Source organism: Prunus dulcis, chromosome 1 (assembly GCF_902201215.1).
Source record: "Prunus dulcis chromosome 1, ALMONDv2, whole genome shotgun sequence".
NCBI classification, from domain to species: domain Eukaryota; kingdom Viridiplantae; phylum Streptophyta; class Magnoliopsida; order Rosales; family Rosaceae; genus Prunus; species Prunus dulcis.
In genome coordinates this window covers 27,026,843-27,039,469 of record NC_047650.1, presented here as the reverse complement: position 1 = coordinate 27,039,469, position 12,627 = coordinate 27,026,843, and the positions used below count along the sequence as shown (strand labels likewise).

At 38.7% G+C, this 12,627-nt stretch overlaps 2 protein-coding genes across 3 annotated transcripts; one reads left to right on the top strand and one right to left on the bottom strand.

The window, feature by feature from the left end:
- Positions 1-367: 367 nt before the first annotated feature.
- On the bottom strand, positions 368-2,010 carry LOC117617476 (protein FAR1-RELATED SEQUENCE 5-like). The gene is made up of 2 exons (XM_034346859.1): positions 451-2,010; positions 368-373 (listed from the first exon to the last, which is right to left on the bottom strand). Exons 1-2 carry the CDS (start codon positions 2,008-2,010, stop codon positions 368-370), a joined length of 1,566 nt encoding a protein of 521 aa, XP_034202750.1.
- A 3,039-nt stretch (positions 2,011-5,049) lies between these two features.
- On the top strand, positions 5,050-8,973 carry LOC117613971 (probable protein phosphatase 2C 15). 2 transcript variants are annotated; one of them, XM_034342617.1, is made up of 9 exons: positions 5,050-5,936; positions 6,194-6,610; positions 6,976-7,147; positions 7,257-7,410; positions 7,497-7,560; positions 7,673-7,780; positions 7,888-8,013; positions 8,098-8,330; positions 8,502-8,618. In XM_034342617.1, exons 2-9 carry the CDS (start codon positions 6,401-6,403, stop codon positions 8,545-8,547), a joined length of 1,113 nt encoding a protein of 370 aa, XP_034198508.1. In that variant the 5' UTR covers positions 5,050-5,936; positions 6,194-6,400; the 3' UTR covers positions 8,548-8,618. The 2 variants fall into 2 exon arrangements, with proteins under 2 accessions (XP_034198508.1, XP_034198507.1); XM_034342616.1 differs by having other exon boundaries at positions 5,062-5,936; positions 8,578-8,973.
- Positions 8,974-12,627: the final 3,654 nt, after the last annotated feature.

The following is a 12,627-nucleotide window of genomic DNA, read 5'->3' as shown; positions in this document are numbered from 1 at the left end:
AGGGTCCTTCAAATATCGTGTTTGGGAGCTGGACCCTCCAACTTCGCTAGGACCAACCCCATCATTCAATAACTTCAACATCACCCGCGTATCGTTTAGGTTATTGGACAATAGCTCACAACCTTCTTCGGACATTAAGGCATGCTCAATTACATCTGAAGCAAGTCTGGACATTCTACTTCGCTTTATTAGGAGAGAATTGTTCTCACAATCTTTAATTTCATTGCCATTTGAATCTGACACAAGTCCAGATTTTGCAGTTTTCTTCCATCTATTCAAAATGTATTTATTGGGCAGATATTCAATTTGCTCCCTTTTTAACAATGCCAGCGCATGGCAACAAAGAATTCCAATAAATTCAAATCCTTTACAGCTACACGACCATTGATCGGAATATTTATCATATACAACTTCTGTCACTCTTGTTTTCCCCCTTTTCCTTTCACTCACTTTATAGATAGCTTTGGAAGCATCATCCATTTTCAGTTCCATAAAACACGGTAAACTTTGCATTAGCTCCTGTTCAAACTTTTGGAACATTGCCTTTGTGTATATTTCAGCCATTTGTTTATCCATTGTCAACAATAGAGCGCATTGAGGCTTTTCAAATGCATCAATGTGATCAGCAAGTAACTCTTTTTGACGTTGATGGGATAGTGCCCTTTGAAATCGTGTTATGAAATCCATTAATGAATTTCTCCTTGATATATATTGCTTGAAAAATGCATGAGAGCCTTCTGCTCTTTGACTGCTTGACATTCCAGTGGCAAAAATATGTTTTACATAGGCTGGAACCCATGATTTTCGCAAATCAAAAACTGAACTCAGCCATGGATGGTCAGTCAAACCAGATTTTGTAATGATTGCATGCCACTTTTCTTCAAATTCATCTATATTGTCAATCTCCCAGATGGTTTCCTTAAACTCTTTCCAATATTCCTCATAAGCAGTCCGTGGTAGTTTATCAGAGAACTTGGTTGTGATGTGCCATATGCAAAGTCGATGAAATGTAGTGGGGAATACTTCAAAAATCGCTCTAGCCATAGCTGCATCTTGATCTGTAATTATCATTTTTGGCTCACCACCTGGCATGGCTTTTTTAAACTCCTCAAACATCCAAATAAATGACTCAGTCGTTTCCTTACTTAAAAATGCACAAGCTAAAACAATTGTCTGACCATGGTTATTAACCCCCAACATTGGTGCAAATGGCAAGCCATATCGATTCGTGTTGAATGTGGTATCGAGCACGACAACATCTCCATAAAACCCGTATGCTCGTCTAGAAGTTGCATCTGCCCAAAAACATCGAGTAAGCCTGTCATTAGAATCTCCCTCAATCTTGAAATAAAATGATCTATTGTTTTTCTGTTCAGCTAAAAAATACTCAGTCACCAGTTCAACATCATGGTTCTTCATCAGGCTACTCTCATAATATTCAAAATTGTAAATATCCTTTTTGGTAAAACCAATTTTCTCCATTCCTCCAGATTGCACCTCCAAAATACTCATCTTTTTATGAGTAGGTATATCAGCTGAACCAAGTTGTTTTGTGAGTAGCTTTGCAGGTTCTGAAATATGACGATGTGATCTCATAAAATGCACTCTTTCTGGGGGTGTCATTGTATGATTGTGTCCCTCTACAACGAGAGAGAAAGCATACTGCTTGCACCCAGAAACCTTCACAACAACAACCCTAGCCTTGCAACCACATCTACTTATCCCTCGGTGTCTTTTTACCGCCCTAGGCTCTTCTTTTTTAAACACACCTTGTTTGCAACATACAAATTCTTTTCTTAGAATTTCTTTACTGTATTTTTCCCTCCCGCTGGAATGACGTCGAATACTAAAGCCAGCCAATAAAGCATATCTATTGTAGAAATCATAAACGAAATCAAGTGAATCGAACTTCATCCCAACTTTTGGTCTTTTCTCATTTCTGACTTCAGGTATGTAAATCATTTCATCAGCAATTACACAATCATCATTCTCCTCTGAGTCCCCAACCATTTTACTCACACAGATTATTGATACCTTAGATAACATTTGAATCAAACATTTCAGAAATAGCTAAAACAAAACAAAATAATTATGAAAGCAATTTAAATCTTGTACCATCATCAGTTGAAAACAAAGACATTTATAATGATTTTTTTTAAAAAAAAACTTACCAGCAACAAATCCAAGAATTTGAATGCAACTCCCCTATGTTATGGGGCAAAATTGATCCTTTTGTTTTTTGCTTTCCATTTAATGTCTCCTCCATGTTGATTCAATTAAACTTTTCCATAAGAGCATATATGGAAAATTAAGATGCAAACTTGTGTCAACCTGTAGCAGATTATCAATTATTAAAAAGCCATAAAATAAATTGAGGCAGAACAAACCCAAGATATTTTTAGAGAACTTGTTTTTATTGTATGTATGCAAGACCCATAAAGATCACCATTAGATTACCGTGTTGTTATTTTCATTATTTATTAATTATTGATTCAACAAAGCTTAAAGCCAATATACTAAAGGCATGATAATAAAACCCAAAGCAGTAAGGGGTTAAACGCAAGAAAGAATATTTACGTATGAAAATAAAATAAAAACTGTAAAAATCAATTTTTCAAATGAAATATAAATACAAAAGGGAACAAAAAATAATAATGATTACAAGAAATTGGAAAACATTAAAAGCAAAATCAGTGAAACAAAGAAACAAAGAGAAGTGGTTTTGCAGTGTTTGACTTACCATCGCAATTGGAGTTGAAGAAGAGTACTACAAGTTCTTCAAAACTTGGGTTTTACTTGTTCAGAAATGGAGTGCAAAGTTAGGCGAGTGAGAGACTACTGGAGGCTCTTTCAACATATCATGTTTCTCTTTTTCTTCTTTTCTCTCTACTATGAAGATCTTGCAAATAATTTTTGTGACACAAAGACAGAATAAGAGAGCTCTTAGGTTATAGTTGTTGTAATGGGTAATGATGAACCATTTTCTGCAACATTAATGACAGGGGTTTAACAAAACAGAATATTTTTTGAATAAAAGGGTTTGCAATAGGGCTGAAAAATCACATACCAATGAAAGAATTGAGTTGTGGGTTTCAACCCTTGTTCCTTCTTCTTCAGCAACGTCCTCCACAGCTGAGTGTCTTCGTTTTTTTTCTTTTTGGAGCAGCAAATTCGGCTTCTGGAAGTTGGAAAGGGGCAGCTCTTGTTTGTCTCCAGAGGAAGTTTCAGACGTAGGACTTTGGACCTCTGTTTCAAAGAAAATAGGAGATATAAAGAGAGAAGTTCCGGGTTGCTCATTTTGTGATGGGTAATTTTAACCCGATTGTAACAAAACTTCCTACTTAAATCTGAACCGTTCATTTAAAACTGACGGTTGTTATCATTCCGCACATAACCTCCTCATAATAACCTCTGCATTCTAGCAGCTCCCCTTGCTCAAACCAAAAACAAAAAAAGATTTTCTAAATCCCTTGCCCTCAAAGTTGAAACATCAAGGCAAGGACAATACAGTATGTGAATGTGATGATGGATCCAAGGCACCTACAGGCTTACAGTTACAGCCTTGGGAAAATTCTCAGAAATCTCAGTTCGGTAAGAGGTCGCTGAAGAAACCTATAAATAAATATACGTTGGGAAATGTGCCATTATGCCCCCTCCCTGTTATGTCTCCAGATAATAAAAAATTACTGGAGAAAAGAAAAAGAAAAAGAAAAAGAAATTCAAATGGGTTTTGGAGAGGGAGAAAGTAGTCATATGATTTCATATGATGCAACGCTTAACACACACATTCGGTTGTCTCGTGTGGTTCTTGTCATTAAAACCTCAACCAGAGACCATCCCTCCTTCCAACTACAACTTCCCCATCTGCAATTCATTAATTATGTACTCGAATTAAATGGTATTTGCAATATCATTCACAATTTGCAGCCACAGACACAGCCGCTTTCAGACTGATACTGATATGGATTCTCAACACAAGTAGCACATTGTTTAATTTCCATACACAATCATAAAAGCATGGTTAACTGAGAGTTTTAGCTCATGGAGTTTGCTGCACACATGGTTTCAAGTTTCAACCCAACCCATGTTGCTTAGCTTTTATCATCTTAGGAAATAATTGACATCAAGGCCTATAGCTACTTGGTAGCAATAGCCAACCCAAAATTATTCTTCATATCATGAAGCCTATATCATGGGACATTGGATACCATCATATTATATTTGGGATTTTGTATTAGTCCCATGAGGCTGGCTGAGGGCTACAAGCCTGCAACTGTAACCCTACCCTGCATTTGTATAAACAGGCTGCATATGCCCAACTTAATTATTCCACAACCACATGTTGCTGTACCTAATCACCACATTAACTATAGTTAATCTGAAAAAACAACAATGCTCAAGGAATCAAGGCAATTCAACTAATTAAATATCCATGCAGCAAGTCTTTCCTTTCATCCTTATCTATATTATCATCACTTAATCACTACAATCCAGCATTAGGCCAGCAAAAATTACATTATACACCTACACAAGAGATGAGAAGAGATGAGAAGAGATGAGGTGGTCCTTTGGATCACAATCAGCATTGACTGGGGTGTGTCGAGACCACCAAAAGACCTCGGTAAAAGGCAAAGCAAAACCTGCAGGTGAACAGGTAACAGGACAGACACCTGCAAGCAACGCAAAGACTCCCACTCATTTAACCACATACAACGTGCGCACTGCGCACCTTGTCCACATCATTGCCATCACAGAAACACATGCACAACCCCGCGCCACGTGTCAGCTTTTTCCCGCAAAAATCATAATCCCGAAGTTGTTACCAATTGTCACTTGGTCTCTAGACTCTACTCTTCGCTTCATCACCAGCTGAAAAATGAAACCCTCTCCCGTGAGCTTTCTTCGATTTCAGGTTTAAAAGTTTTTTTTTATTTTTTTTATTTTTTATAATCTGGTTTTACCAGATAAAACTTTGTATTAAGCTTTTACAGAAATTACGAGTGCTAATCTCACTTAGTCACATAAAATTAGTAATATTATATCCCTGTCGACTTTCTGCTCATAATAGGCCAAAACTAAGAAATAAAAAAATCGTGGAGAAAAACTCTTAGGATGGATTAAATTATCCAATTAATATTCCGTAAAACTCTCCTGCAATATCTGTTAGGTAAACGACCAACTTTGTGATGCTCTGTCTCGTCTCTAGAGCGAGCAAACGCAACAAACATAATTCCGCTGTAACTTTCTGTATATCCCTCACCCTCTCTCAGTAGTGAACTTTTTCCCGGGAAAAAAAATAAAAAGCTTTTGCTTTTGGGGAAGAAAGAAACCGACTTTTTGCAGAAGCCGAATGTGGGTTTTATTTTATGGATGGATTGCTTTATAGTCAGCCATACCCACTTTTCTGTATTTCCTTTTTACAGTTTAGATTAAAAAGATAGCTTTTTGCCACCGATTTTCGCTGCCATTTCTCTTTAACCCAGAAGAAAGCTTTGGATTTTAAAGCTCTCTACCCAGACTACTCTCTGGGTCTCTGATTTCTTTTCTCTTCCTTTTTTAATTGTGGGTGTTTGGTGGAGGAAAAGGTCGAGAAGCTGACTAGAGGAATTCAAAGGCTTTTTTTAATTAAAAGATTAAGGATTTGGGCGTTGATTATTGGGTTTTACAGTTCATACCTTGTCACCAAAACGCGTTACTTCTCCGTGTTGATTTCTTATGTGCTTTATTCTGCTTCTTTGTTGTCTTTGTTCTTGCTTATTACTGTCGCAATCGGATCTGCGTTTGGCTTTGCGCTCTGACATTCTCGCGGGTATTGCACATTATCTCTTCCTTGTTTGTTGGAATCTTTGCTTCTCTGTTCGGTTCCTGAGAAGAAACGAAAAGGACACAGCAAAACTAAGAAGAATAACACGAAAATTAGGAATTTTCTGTTCTGGGTAAGCTGAATTCATGCTTAATAGTGGCATCTTATAGAAAGTTGAATCTCTATGTTTGGCGTTTGGTGTTCAAAATTTTGGTTGCCAAATAATGGAATATGAAAGATGAGGCATTTCCTTATGTATTTTTCTTACATATATTCGTAACTAACCGAGGGTATGCCTGTTGGTATAATCAATTTTGAATGTTATGGATGCATAAGTGTTTTGAGGACGTAGTGTAACCTTGTTCTTTGTTTTGCCAATGATAAATGCAGATCAGCTGTGAGTTGCTGGCGAAGTGTTTGATTTTTCTTTGTTATAATTGGGGGTTTGTGCTAATTGCACTTGCGATACTCAGAGAGGCCACTGATTATAAAAATTTGTAGGATTATTTAGGTGCTTAGCATTAGTATGCTTTTGAGGCAAATAGTTTGATAGTTTGAAGGTCTTGGGCCTCTGGCAAAGACAGTGGTGAGGTAGTTATGGCGTCTGGAGAAGGGAGGCGTCACCATCATAATCTGGTGCCGCTGGCTGCACTGATCAGCAGAGAGCTGAAGAGTGAGAAGATGGAGAAGCCTACTGTCAGATATGGGCATGCAGCTCAATCCAGGAAAGGAGAGGATTATTTTCTGATCAAGACTGATGGTCAGCGAGTCACTGGAAATTCTTCATCAAAATTTTCTGCATTTGCGGTAATCTATAGTCTCTTTTATATTTCCACTAGATTCTGTTGTAGCTCAGCTCTGTAGTAGTGTTGTGCATGGGGTATGCCCAATATGTATAAACTTGGTGTGTTAAATGTTATATATCAATGCTCAGCTCTAAGCTCTGCCATTTGCTTCCTCCTGACTTGTTCACTGTAAATTTTCATTCCGAACTGTATTGGGTTTATCTGTTCCAACGTAGACAGTAAACGAGATATGTTTGGACAGTTTCTTGTACTTGTACTATTGTTTATAGATTATGGGGTGAAGCAGTGTGCTCAAAACAGTTTTGTTTAGCCATCAATTATTGGTAATCAAATATGATAGTCACTGCTTTTTTTATCAACTGCCAGATCTTTGATGGGCACAATGGAAATGCAGCAGCAGTATATACAAGGGAGAATTTGTTAAAACATGTATTGGGTGCTATTCCCCGTGGGTTAGGAAGGGAGGAGTGGCTCCAAGCTTTACCTCGTGCCTTGGTTGCTGGGTTTGTGAAGACTGATAAGGATTTCCAGAGTAGAGGCATGGAATTTGCAACTTGTTTAGCCTTTGTTCTTCCCTTTAGTTTTTTCTCATATCTTGAAGCACCCAAACAGGCCCTGATTATTTTCACTCTTATTATTGTCTGCAGGAGAAACTTCTGGTACAACAGCTACCTTTGTAATAGTTGATGGATGGACTGTAACAGTGGCATCCGTAGGAGACTCCCGTTGTATCTTAGATACTCAGGGTGGTGCTGTTTCCACCTTAACTGTTGATCATAGACTTGAAGAGAATGTAGAGGAGTATGTCTCTGCTAAGTTTCAATAAATCTCCTTTCTTGTTACTGTTCTCTGGATTTACTAATTGAGTATTCGGTATGTAATCTTAGGAGGGAGCGTGTTGCTGCAAGTGGTGGGGAAGTTGGAAGGTTGAGCATTATTGGCGGTGCAGAGGTGAGGGCATCTAGACCTTACAGATTGTTTTTGCTGACAGAAATAGATACTTTTTCTGTTAACATTGTTATTCATTTTTCATTGTGTAATATATGTTGTTTGACATCTACAGATTGGTCCCCTTCGTTGTTGGCCAGGGGGTTTATGCCTTTCTAGGTCAATTGGAGACATGGACGTTGGGGAGTTTATAGTTCCGATACCATATGTGAAACAAGTCAAGGTATCTGTCTCCTTTTGGAACTTAAATTTTAAGCTTGGTTTTATTCAATTGACTGCCAAGACTTCTTTAGCAAGAAAGCTAACATTATTCTAATATTGGTTTAAAAGCTATCAAATGCTGGTGGGAGGCTTATAATTGCTTCTGATGGCATCTGGGATGCTCTATCCTCAGAAATGGCAGCACAATCTTGCCGTGGGTTGCCTGCTGAACTTGCTGCTAGACAAGTTGTGAAGGTGGTTTGAACTACCTATGCCTTTTTCTTGCAGTATGCATTGGCAAGAACTTTTTCTTATTGCATTTGATGGATTGTTCTGTAGGAAGCCTTAAGGTCAAGGGGTCTAAAGGATGATACAACCTGCATTGTGGTTGACATAATTCCTCCTGATCATTCAGTACAGCCTTCAACTCCACCCAAAAAGCAGAACAAGCTGAGGGCGCTGTTTTTCAGGAAGAAGTCACGCGATTCTGCTAATAAACTATCCAAGAAGCTATCAGCTGTGGGTATTGTGGAGGAATTATTCGAAGAAGGGTCTGCCATGCTTGCTGAAAGGTTAGTTGCTTTTTCCCTTAATTCAGTTTAGTTGATTCGTGTTCAGATTGTCTAGAAGAATTTCATACTATAGTTGTCTACTAATTGTGAAAATAAATTTCTTCGACAATGCCACTGCTCTAAGTATTGTCATTTCACATTTTATGACGTTTTATTAAACTTGTATAGCAGATCAAAGTGGAGCGTCTTATCATGGCTTTGGTTACCTTTGAAATAGAGATTGTTGATCATATTAAATCTGTTGCAGGCTGGGCAGTGATGAGTGCACAGCACAATCAACAACATCTGGGCTGTTTATGTGTGCTGTATGCCAAGTTGACCTTGCACCGAGTGAGGGCATATCTGTTCATGCTGGCTCTATTTTCTCCACCAGTTCAAAGCCTTGGCAAGGGCCTTTCCTTTGTTCTGATTGTTGTAACAAGAAGGACGCCATGGAAGGAAAACGCCCGAGTGGAGTCAAAGTAGCGTAACTTGTTTGATATTGTTTCGCCACCATTCTTTTAACCCTTCATTCCCATTTTTTTGTAATCCATTTTCGTAGGCCCAAGCAATATTGTTTGAATCTTACTTTGAATGATGCATGAAATGTATATGTAAATTTGATAAATAATATGAAATGAGTTTTGGGAGCTGAGCAAGGTAACCTCGTTTGGTTTTAGGTTGTATCAGTGCATGTGTGAAAATGGTGTGAATTCTCTTTTAGTAACAAACGCGACTGGGGGTGTTCCATTCATCATATTTTTAGAGAACAAAACACTGCCGCTGACCATATGGCACGTGTGGGTCAAAGTTCCAATTTGGGTTAATCATATTGTTGATCTTTCCCCTCCTATTGTAAGCCTCTTGGCAAATGACTCTGTTAGGATTACCACTGCTAGGCTTGTCCCAGGGTAGTTTTCTTTTTGGTTTTCTTTGGGCTTCGGCCCTCCTTGTAACCCGAAAAAACAAACAAACAAATGCGGAGTAATGTCTTTTTGAAAGTGCGTTGAATGTCTTTCCACTAAAGCAAAAGTAAACAAATAAAAGAGCGTCTTGTAGATTTCCGAGTCTTGCATATCGAATCTCCTGCCAACTTTAGTGCGAAAATGCTGTCAATTCTCTGTTAGTGACCAAATGCCGAGTAATTTATTGGAAATGCATTAGTCTTTGCTGAAAGAAAAGTAAACAAATAATAAACGAGAGTCTTGTTGTATATACAATTTTCCGAAAGAACGGTATCCAAGTTGCTATTGTTGTTGACACACAATGGGTGGTGGTGGTGGTGCTCTGTTTATTTTCTCTCTTCTCACTCATCTCGTGGTTCTTCACTTTACCGAAGGAGAGAAAATCTACAAACGCTGTCGTCCCCACTACTGTAATGATCAACTAAAGAAACTCCAGTTCCCCTTCAAAAGTAAGACGCAGCCTCCTGAATGCGGGTTGTTCATGTTGGCGTGAGTCCTATTTTAGATAGGAAATTAATATAAAGATTCTTGTAAATATTGTATTACTTGTTCTATTAGGATTAGCTTTTATCTTTTCCTTGGGTAAATAGACATTGTACACTATATATACACCTCCTTTGAGAGAAGAATAATATATCAGAAATTCACCATATATCCTTATATTTGACTTGGTATCAGAGCTTAGGGTTATATTTGCCTTAGAATAGCATACCTCCCTTACTGCTACAGATTTTTTCCTTTTTGCCTATTATTTTGCTTTGATTCCTTGCCGTGTTATTTGGCTCCATGGGGGATATGCAGGATTTGTTTAATGAAGATGGCCAATCCAATGAGGTACCACAAATTCCCTCAGGGGGTTCTGGTCAGCCTATGTCAATTGTCAATGTTCATCATGATTCTTCCGCTGCTCCTACAATTGTCAAATTGAATGGAACAAATTATTCAGTATGGTCCCAACTGCTTGAGTTACATGTTGCTGGGAAGGGAAAATATGGGTATCTGACAGGCGCTTATGCTGCACCAGCTCTGGCAGATTCCAATTACAATAAGTGGTATGCTGAAAACGCAATTGTGAAGGGATGGCTGATTCAGTCTATGGAGCCTGATATTATGCAAATTTTCCTTCCCTACAAAACTGCCAAAGATGTATGGGAGAATGTTAAAAAAACATACTATGATGGCCAAGATCAGTCACAGATTTATGAGCTAACTTGTCGGGCATTCAAGGCGAAACAGTCTGGACGACAACTTGTCACATACTATGCAGAATTGCAAAGTATTTGGCATGAGATTGATTATCGACGACCAAATAAATTTACTAATTCATCAGATATTTTGCTTCTTCAACAGGAGATTGAAATTGAGAGGGTTTATGTATTTTTAGCTGGATTAGATGATGTGTTTGACAGAGTTCGTAGCGATATTCTTCGCATGGATCCGTTTCCGAATTTGGAGAAAGCTTTTTCATGTGTCAGACGAGAAGACCAGCGGCGATCCACCATGATGGTACCACCAACCCCGGTGAACACTGGAGTTGCTATGGTAGCAAGGAACTCCAGGCCTGCCTCTTCCTACAAACCTGCTGATTCTACAATTAATGGACCTACAAGGCACTCTATGCCTGCCTCTTCCCACTCTATGCCTATGCCTCTTCCTACAAACCTGCAGGTTCTACAGCTAACGGACCTACAGGTTCTACAAGACCCAATGGTCCACAACGAGTTAAACCTCAGAATGGCGAAAGGTGTACTCATTGCAATAGCACGAATCACTTTGTAACTGATTGTTTTAAATTACATGGCTATCCAGAATGGTGGGATGAAGTCAATGAGTGTAACAAGGCCAAAGTAGCCGCTAAACGATACACACAAGGCAAGGTCGCACTCTGCATAGGATCTCCCGACCCTTCTGTCCCACAAGCTTCCCCTATGCCATCTGTCTCCTCCTCCATTGTTCCTCCAGGTTTTGCCGCCCTCCCTACAGGTGATTCGGGCACTTCTTCTAATACCTCAGGTAGTGCTTTTGCTGCTGTTACTGGCTTAGGTATTGGTTCTGGTTGGATTATTGATTCAGGTGCTTCAAATCACATGACATTTGACTCGACAAATTTGAAGACTCGTACTACTCCTAGCCTTACTAGTATGGCGAATGCGAATGGCCAATCCTATCCTGTGACTGGGGCAGGCACTGTTGATCTTTCTCCAAATTTAACTTTGGAACATGTTCTTCTTGTTCCTTCTTTATCTCAGAATTTATTATCTGTTGGACAAGTGACTGAACAATTAAATTGTTTTGTATTAATCTATCCCTTGTTTTGCCTTCTTCAGGATATTCGAACCCAGGAAATAATTGGGCGTGGTACTAAGAGAGGAGGACTATATTATGTGGATGATGTTTGCACGGGAAAGGCCCTTATTGCTCATGACTCAGCTGCAGACAAGAAGAAACAAATTTGGTTATGGCATTGGCGTTTAGGACATGCTTCTTTTGGTTATTTAAAACATTTATTTCCAGCTTTATTTTTGGATTTGGATATTTCTAGTCTTCAATGTGAAACTTGTATTCTTGCCAAGAGTCACCGTGTTTCATACCCTATTAGTTTCAATAAGAATGATAAACCTTTTGCTCTTATTCATTCTGATGTATGGGGTCCTTCCCCAGTCTCTACAATCTCTAGCATTAGATGGTTTGTGACCTTCGTTGATGATTATACGAGAATGACATGGATATATTTTATGAAAAATAAAAGTGAGGTTTTTGGTCTCTTCAAGCAATTTTATCAGATGGTTCAGACACAATTCTCCACAAAAATTCAGTTTCTGCGGTCAGATAATGAGGTGAATATGTGAATCATGATTTTGTGTCTTTCTTTCAGGATAACGGTCTTCTCCATGAAACTACATGTCCCTATACCCCTCAACAAAATGGGGTTGCTGAACGGAAAAATCGTCATATTCTTGAGACGGCCAGGAGTATTTTGATAGAAGCTCATATGCCTAAGATGTTTTGGAGTGATGCTATATTATATGCAGTGTATTTATTAAATCGTATGCCCTCTTCTGTCCATGGATACAAGACACCATTGGATGTTTTGACTTCGACACATCCCCTACCGTCAGTCCTGACTCTCCATCCCCGCATTTTTGGTTGTATAGCCTACGTTCACATCCTTAAACACCTACGGTCTAAATTGGATCCATGTGCTCTTAAATGTGTGTTTGTGGGTTTCTCCCCATATTCCAAAGGATATCGATGCTACCATCCTCCGACAAAGCGTACGTATGTCACAATGGATGTCACTTTCTCAGAGTTGTCCATGTATTTTCATCATGAATCCAACTCTCCTCTTCAGG

Bases quoted from the DNA above. Each gene is read 5' to 3' on its own strand.
- LOC117613971 (XM_034342616.1), top strand. From the start codon at position 6,401: ATGGCGTCTGGAGAAGGGAGGCGTCACCATCATAATCTGGTGCCGCTG. The intron at 7,411-7,496 runs GTATGTCTCTGC...ATGTAATCTTAG, and splicing joins CTTGAAGAGAATGTAGAGGA to GAGGGAGCGTGTTGCTGCAA. The intron at 7,561-7,672 runs GTGAGGGCATCT...TGACATCTACAG, and splicing joins GCATTATTGGCGGTGCAGAG to ATTGGTCCCCTTCGTTGTTG.
- LOC117617476 (XM_034346859.1), bottom strand. From the start codon at position 2,010: ATGGTTGGGGACTCAGAGGAGAATGATGATTGTGTAATTGCTGATGAA.